We start from the raw sequence: 7,467 nt of genomic DNA on the forward strand, positions 1-7,467 counted from the left end.
GAGCGCTCATTAGCTTAGACCAAGTGACAGTTTGAAAAAACTGATGGCCTTTGTAGCAAAGCCGTCTCTTCAGTTTCACTCTCAACATCTGTGACTTACTTCTTAGTCTGGGCAAGACATTGACCGTCTCTTGTACTTCCGATGGCACGCACACCACATTTCCACGAATGGCTCGTTGTTGACCTTTGGGAAGAGGTACAATTTTGGCAAATGATATGCATTTGGAAATGAGGTGTCTCTCCAGTATGTTCAATCCACACAGTTCCTTTGGAATATCAGAGAGTGTGAGATTGTTCGCAACAGCAAGTGCAGGCATTTTACCATCTTTGAGGTGACTATAGTAAGTGTGACACATCCACTCCAGTTTTCTTTCAGCTGGTACGCTGCACGAGGCCTGACATTCATCATCACAGATATGGACAAATTGTCCCGTGAGACAACTTGCAACAACATGTCTGTTTTTCTTATAAAATCTACGTTGACAAGCGCGTACTTGGTTCGGAAACAATGCTCTGTGGCAAACAGTGCAGACAAATGTGGGGCCATTCTTAATTTGGGCTTTGAATACCTCAACAGCTTTCATGAGCACACAGTCATTTCGCTCCCTACATAGTCGGTTTATGACTTAGTATTTTTTCAAAAGCGTACTTTGCGCATTGTTTTGGTCTTCAGTGAATCACATTTTTTTGCCATTATGCGCCTCATGATTTCCTGATGTTTTAATCGGAATTCAGGGTTGTTTAAATAACGGCGTGTCATGTAAGAGCGCTGCCTGTTTCGAAACCCAACATCGTCACGGTAACGTTCTGTGATGTAAGCGCGTCGTCTCATCGTAAAACACTCATCTGTCCTATAACGACGTGAGAAACGGGAAAGGTTTTTCTTCTTAAACTCATGATCCGTCTGACAACGTTGTGTAAAATAGGACTTTTGTTTGGCACAAAAACGCTTGTCCTGTTGATAACGGGTTCTAATATAACCCAATTTCCTTTGTCTTACCTCTGCAATTTGACTGTACTGTTCCCTCTCTTTAGAGTTTTTCATCATTCTCTTTAGTTCCTGTTTTTTACGTCTCACTTCCAATTTTTCTTTTAACTTTTCTTGTGCTTTTATTTGTCGTAGGAACTTTTCTCTACGAGATTTTGGAATTTTTGTCACATTTGCCAGCTGTTTACCTGTAGTGAAAACCACTCCACTGTCGTTATCGGTAAATTCTTGGTGGTGACGTTCACCTGAACACCGTCTAGTGTCGCTCGTCTCAACACATGAGACAATCTCAGCAACAGGTCTGCTTGCGGCAACACTGATTTGCGTCATCCACTGCTTCTGTGTCAGCGTTTTCTCTCGTGTGTCTGTGCATTAAAACTGAGAGATGAATAGAATTCAAGTCGACGTTGCAATGTGATCAACTGCAATTTTCAAAACCGCAAAGGCTGCAATTTGAAAAAGAAAATGTGCGTATATTTATTTATTGAATGACTACCATTTCAGTCAAACTGTTTTCTAAGTTGTATTTGAGGTAGTGCCCTTTTTTTGTATTGAAGTTAATGTATCGCTTGTGTTTGGTAAATATGTAGAAAGAGAACCTTAAAAAAAATGGCAGATTAAGTCAAAAACAACAATGACATATGTATCGTTGGCTGTTTTTGCTTCGTTTCAGTTTACTTTGGGGTTGAAGAAGGATGACGTGCACCTGCATCAACAACCTCCACCCGAAGACCACGACGAGTTGGCCACCTGAAAGTCAATTTGGTCTGAGATATTTATTTGTTATTGTTACGACATTGTCTTGAAGTCTGTTCCATGTTTTTGTCAATAAATGTCTGACAGTAAAGCCCATAAGTGGCCTTACGATATTTCAGTTTTGCAAATATATATATATATATATATACGATGTCTTTGAATCTCAGAAAAAGAGATTTCTGTAGTTCAATCTAATAAGTGAAATTCTCAAAAGACACCTGCCAAAGTGTTATAAATCAAGCAGTTCAATTCACAAGTAAGCAAATAGTTTTATTCATGTTTTAAAAATACATTCCGTTTAAAAAATAAATATAATTATCATGCCTTCAAGTATAAAAACAATAATATGTAATAAATATCTTCTTTAAATAATTCATACGACTGTTTGCAATAAATAAGGTCTTAGATTCACAATGGCTTTTTTGAATGAGCAATAAATAGGTTATCTACAGAATAAAAAAATTAAAAAACTCAGTGCGTCATGCAAAAACAAATACATCATCAATCCGTCAGTGGGTTACGACACGTCAGTGCAGAGCCAACAACTTAATTCACTTCATGTTTTGCCCAACATTTCCGACGGGCTTCAGTGGCGGACGTGACTACCGCAATAAACTAAACATGGCGAAGACCTTGGCATGTTTTCCCCTTCGCCGTTCTTTGCGCCTCAGCGCCCTCTCGCCGTCAACAATGAAGATGTAGAGCTTCCGCAGGATGTTGTGCGCCGTCATCTTTCTGTGGAAAGCATCGGGGTGGTACAGTGACCTCAATAGGCTCTCTTCCTCATTGCTACTCAGGCCTGTGACCTCTTCTGGTTTTTTCATCTGCCGGACAAGAGTAAGCAACACAATGTCAAAATAGGTATTATAGTAACAGCAAAATTCATTTCCTATCCCTAAATTGTCACACTGGCCAACCTTTTGTTTGATATTGTAGAGCAGGAGTTCAGAGTAGTGTTTGGCCTCAGACAGAATTTTACTGCCGGGATATTCCTTCTCCACGTGCTTGAGAAGAATTATGTAAGTTGACAGACCTTGGGCCAGCCTGTGCAGGCAAGCCTCCTGGAAAAAAGAATATTTAGGTCAGTTAAAAAACAAATATCTATTCAACCTACGCATAAAAGTCAAGCCGATGCTAGCAAACAATTATGGAAAGTGTCAGTGTCTGTATTTTCTCCCACCTCTGGTGGTTTTCCATTTCTGGTTCTTACCTTGCTAAAGTTGGAGCTGGGGCAGTTTGCTGGAAACTGAGGTGCTTTGTAGTGCTCCAGTAAATGAAAGTTGACATTGTTTTGGAATTCATCATCAAACTGATATTGAAATTAGTCACAAGTCAGATATGTTTTACAGCCAGGAGAAGACAATGAAGGTGCTTTCTGAATTTCCACTTACAGCTTTCTGGTGTTCTTTAGCGGTACCCAGAACCGAGTCCCAAACATGAGCAGAGGTCAGCAGGTCAGAGGGCGCCGTTTCCTCCTCACTTGAGGTGTCGCTTGATGGCAAGACGGTGGTCGCTTCTGTCAACGGAGCGCCATTGGCTCGCAGTACTAGAAAAGCCACCAAGCCCACCGCGAGAATTTGCGTGTCTAATGCGGAAGCAGAAGAAAATCATGAATGAATGGCAAAAGAGGAAGAAAATTCAGGAAACATTCATCACTGACTTACACATGTTGGGCATGTTGCGTCGAGATTACTCTTGCCTTGACCGCCTGCTCTCGTGGAACATGTCTTGACTTCTCATTGCACAGCCGTTATATATTCTACTGACCGCAGGGATTTCCGAATACCTTCCGGTTTCAATTATATACTGATGAAACCGATATTACACTCTTTTCTTTTTTGGTGCATACAGCAGACTGTAATTACACAGAATGAAAAAAGACAAATTCAATCATTTTTGAAGAACAACAATTTTATTTCAATTATTTCAATTAAATTTCACAACAGGTCGGAGCAGATTTTATAAAAAAAAAGCCCATTTAATTGTATTGTTATACAATATTTTTATAATGTGACCATGTCAAAAGTCAAAGTCTGCTTTATTGTCAATCCCTTCATATGTCAAGACACACAAGAAACCGAAATTCCATTTCCTCTATCCCACGGTGGAAGTGGAATTTCCATCATCATCTTCCAAACGTGCGCCAGTGGCTTTGCTCATCCTTATTTCCCAGAAGAAAAACGGACGTCAAAAGAGAAATATTGCTTCTTGTCGCTTGAAAGATGTGTCACCTCTCCGTTGGCGTTGATCAAGGTAAAGTGGACCTGGCCTACGGGTCCCCAGTTGGACTGTGTCTCCCAGACTAGATCAGAGGGAGGATTGTGGTTTCGGCCAGCGTCAGCCGCCCAGATCTGATGCATGTAAAGGTCATTGAAATATTGAGCACCTTGTATCTGAGATCTTCCAGATAAGATTGATTACCGTGACACTCTCGTGGGCCTTCAGGATGAATTCTGCGGCAAACTTGAATACGATGGGAGCAGAAGATCCAATCTGGAGCTTCACCTGCCAGTTCCCCAAATTCTGATCCTAATAGTTGAAATTGATCTCAACAGGTTAGTCGTTACTGGAAAATGTGCAAATTTCGTAAGATGTTCCCCTGTGACACATCCACTGACCTCATCAACTGTATTGCTGAGTCTGACATATTTGCCGTACGAGTCCACCTCATCCAGAGTGACCTGCTGCTCATCCACAGTGACCTGCTGCTCATCCACAGTGACCTGCTGGGCGATTTTAGGACGAGGCACATTGCATCCGCCCGAGCTCAAACCCTCGCTGTCCTTCGGACGTTTCCTCTTTTTGCTGGCCGACATGGTTTGGCGTACCCTGGGGACAAACGTGGAGACATTAATTGCTATGAGAGCAAACGTTGTGGTATGTTCTAAAGCTGTAAAAAGACCTCTCCTCCTTGTTCTGGGTCCGCTCCCTCTCTGTAGACAGAGCCTCCTCCAGATCTTTCACTTTTTGGCCGGCTTCCAACTCCACCATGCGAGACTCGTGCTGGCTTTGGACCATGCGCAAGTCCTACGTGAGACGTGAGAATGACTCAGCTTTATTTTCATTAATTAAATAAGCGATAGTGATGGTAATTACCGACCGCGGAATGCAGCTTCTTTTCAAACTCCAGCTCACCTTTAAGGATTTGAATGTGATGCGACTTCCTGAGCAAAAACAGTATTAAACCCTCGACGCAGTCAAATGCGCTATTTATATTGATGTGCGACTATGGGATGGTTAACTGAAAGTCCAATTGAGCTGCAATTAGTCACGAGGAGGATTTTCCTTGGGGTGTGGCCCCAGCAGCAAAGCAATTATGTCAGCACTAATATCCACTATCCATTTTGTTGTTGGCATATTTTTGATAAAATGGCCGGGCGGGCCTCACCTTGCTTCCAGCTCGTCAAAATCAATCTTCAGCTTGGACAACTTCACCTGCAGACGTTCACGCTCTGTGGCCTCTGAGTCCAGAGCCGCACGGGCTTTCGCCAGATTGGATTCTTTCTTCGTGTCCCTGTGATGACAGATATACACATAAACTGAGAATATGGAAAATTTCGGGCAGTCGGAGAAATCAGCGTGAACAAACAAATACATACAGCCGAGTTAAAAAAACACCAGAACAATCAAGTCAAGTCAAGTTTATTTGTATAGCCCTAAATCACAAGCAGTCTCAAAGGGCATCACATAGACAGAAATTGACAATTATTCTCAAAGCATCCCCTGATCTTAAGCTCCCAAAAGGGCAAGGAAAAACTTAAAAACCCCTACCAGGGGAAAATGAGAAACCTTGAGAAGGGACCACAGATGGAAGGATCCCCCTTTCAGGATCACCAGGTTGAAATGGATGCAGAGAGGGCACAAATGGTACAACATGAAAATCAATTAAATAAAAAGTGGATGTCCATGTCATAGCAGAGGGCTGCCGAAGGAGCCCTCAATTGTCCTGGCAGTGTCTTCGAGGAGGTTGAGCTGCAGTTCCCCCACCCTGAATTGGCCCACGAGAATCCAGATAGCCGCTGTCAGCATGGGTGCCACCTAACCACCTCCCCGGCCGGGGAGGGGGGAGGGAGGGGGTGGAGAGGGAGAGAAAACAAACTCCAGCCGAATCGGCCACTACAGGTTAGTTAAAGGCCATGTCATAGAAATGTGTCTTTAAACGTGTCTTAAATGTTTCTACTGAGGTAGCAGTCCTAATATCCATTGGTAGGGCATTCCAAAGCTCTGGAGCCCGAATAGAAAATGCTCTAGAGCCTGCAGACATTTTCTTGGCCCTCGGTGTCGCTAAAAGGGTAGCGTTTTGCGAACGAAGGTTACGAGACGGAACATAAGGAACAACTAGGTCGACGAGATATGAAGGCGCTAAGCCATGCAGCGATTTATAGGTTAGTAGAAGAACCTTGAAGTCACATCTTAAATGGACCGGGAGCCAATGTAAGTTGGCTAGTATTATCACCATGACAAATGCGAACACACAGAAAGAAAATAAATAACTGGAACATCACTCAAACACCGGTGATCCCATCGTGAGTCCCACATATGGGATGGTTAACTGAAAGTCCAATTGAGCTGCAATTAGTCACGAGGAGGATTTTCCTTGGGGTGTGGCCCCAGCAGCAAAGCAATTGTGTCAGCACTAATATCCACTATCCATTTTGTTGTTGGCATATTTTTGATAAAATGGCCGGGCGGGCCTCACCTTGCTTCCAGCTCGTCAAAATCAATCTTCAGCTTGGACAACTTCACCTGCAGACGTTCACGCTCTGTGGCCTCTGAGTCCAGAGCCGCACGGGCTTTCGCCAGATCGGATTCTTTCTTCGTGTCCCTGAGATGACAGATATACACATAAACTGAGAATATGGAAAATTTCGGGCAGTCGGAGAAATCAGCGTGAACAAACAAATACATACAGCCGAGTTAAAAAACACCAGAACAATCACCATGACAATTGCGAACACACAGAAAGAAAATAAATAACTGGAACATCACTCAAACACCGGTGATCCCAACATCACCACAACAAATTCAATGTCGGTCACACCCTGAACGTATTTCTTTTCCTGGGCCGCGATGTGACTTTTGACACAAATACCTACGCCGCCACCACGTTTTGTAGCCAAGTCAGGACAGTTTGTGTAAGAATCACTTCGGTTCCTGCAAAACATCGTGTAGCCTTCCAAGCAAGCACGTCCATCGGCCACTGATCCTTGGAGGTGTGTCTCTGTGAAGCACAAAACATCAGCGAAAAGCAGTTCGTGATGAGACACGATATCTTGCACGTGACAAGACAGCCCTTCGGTGTTATGATGGACGACAACCAGGTGATTTGCCCGATCTACCGACGGCATCACGTGAAGGAGGGGCATGACGCTCGTCAAAGAATCCTCTGCCATCTCAGCAAGAGCAGCAGTGATTAGTGGATTTGCATGAAGCCTTCTCTCATCCATATGCAGAATATGCAGACCACTGAGCGAAGTCACTCTACTCAGAGCTACGTACCCCATGCCGTGTTCGAAAACACCTTTCAGCGAAACTGCAGCCTGTGACGTTGTCATGCCTTGTACCTTGTGGATCGTGCAGGCAAAAGCAAGCTTGATGGGAAACTGTCGGCGCGTCACTCCAGCCTTGTTCAGCTTCTCCTCCAGTCTGTCAATGTACACGGGGTTAGCAGCACGCGCTGTGTTACTCACATGATCGAGTTCCAACCCAAGTTTCTGGACACGG

At 43.7% G+C, this 7,467-nt stretch overlaps 1 protein-coding gene across 2 annotated transcripts; it reads right to left on the reverse strand.

The window, feature by feature from the left end:
• Window positions 1-4,179: 4,179 nt before the first annotated feature.
• On the reverse strand, window positions 4,180-5,378 carry LOC133148401 (prelamin-A/C-like). 2 transcript variants are annotated; one of them, XR_009712557.1, is made up of 4 exons: window positions 5,132-5,378; window positions 4,844-4,907; window positions 4,362-4,770; window positions 4,180-4,272 (listed from the first exon to the last, which is right to left on the reverse strand). XR_009712557.1 is itself a non-coding variant. In XM_061271487.1 (3 exons), exons 1-3 carry the CDS (start codon window positions 5,338-5,340, stop codon window positions 4,594-4,596), a joined length of 450 nt encoding a protein of 149 aa, XP_061127471.1. In that variant the 5' UTR covers window positions 5,341-5,378; the 3' UTR covers window positions 4,302-4,593. The 2 variants fall into 2 exon arrangements, 1 of the variants encoding a protein (XP_061127471.1); XM_061271487.1 differs by lacking the exon at window positions 4,180-4,272 and having other exon boundaries at window positions 4,302-4,770.
• Window positions 5,379-7,467: the final 2,089 nt, after the last annotated feature.

This window comes from Syngnathus typhle, unplaced genomic scaffold, assembly GCF_033458585.1.
Source record: "Syngnathus typhle isolate RoL2023-S1 ecotype Sweden unplaced genomic scaffold, RoL_Styp_1.0 HiC_scaffold_86, whole genome shotgun sequence".
NCBI lineage: Eukaryota > Metazoa > Chordata > Actinopteri > Syngnathiformes > Syngnathidae > Syngnathus > Syngnathus typhle.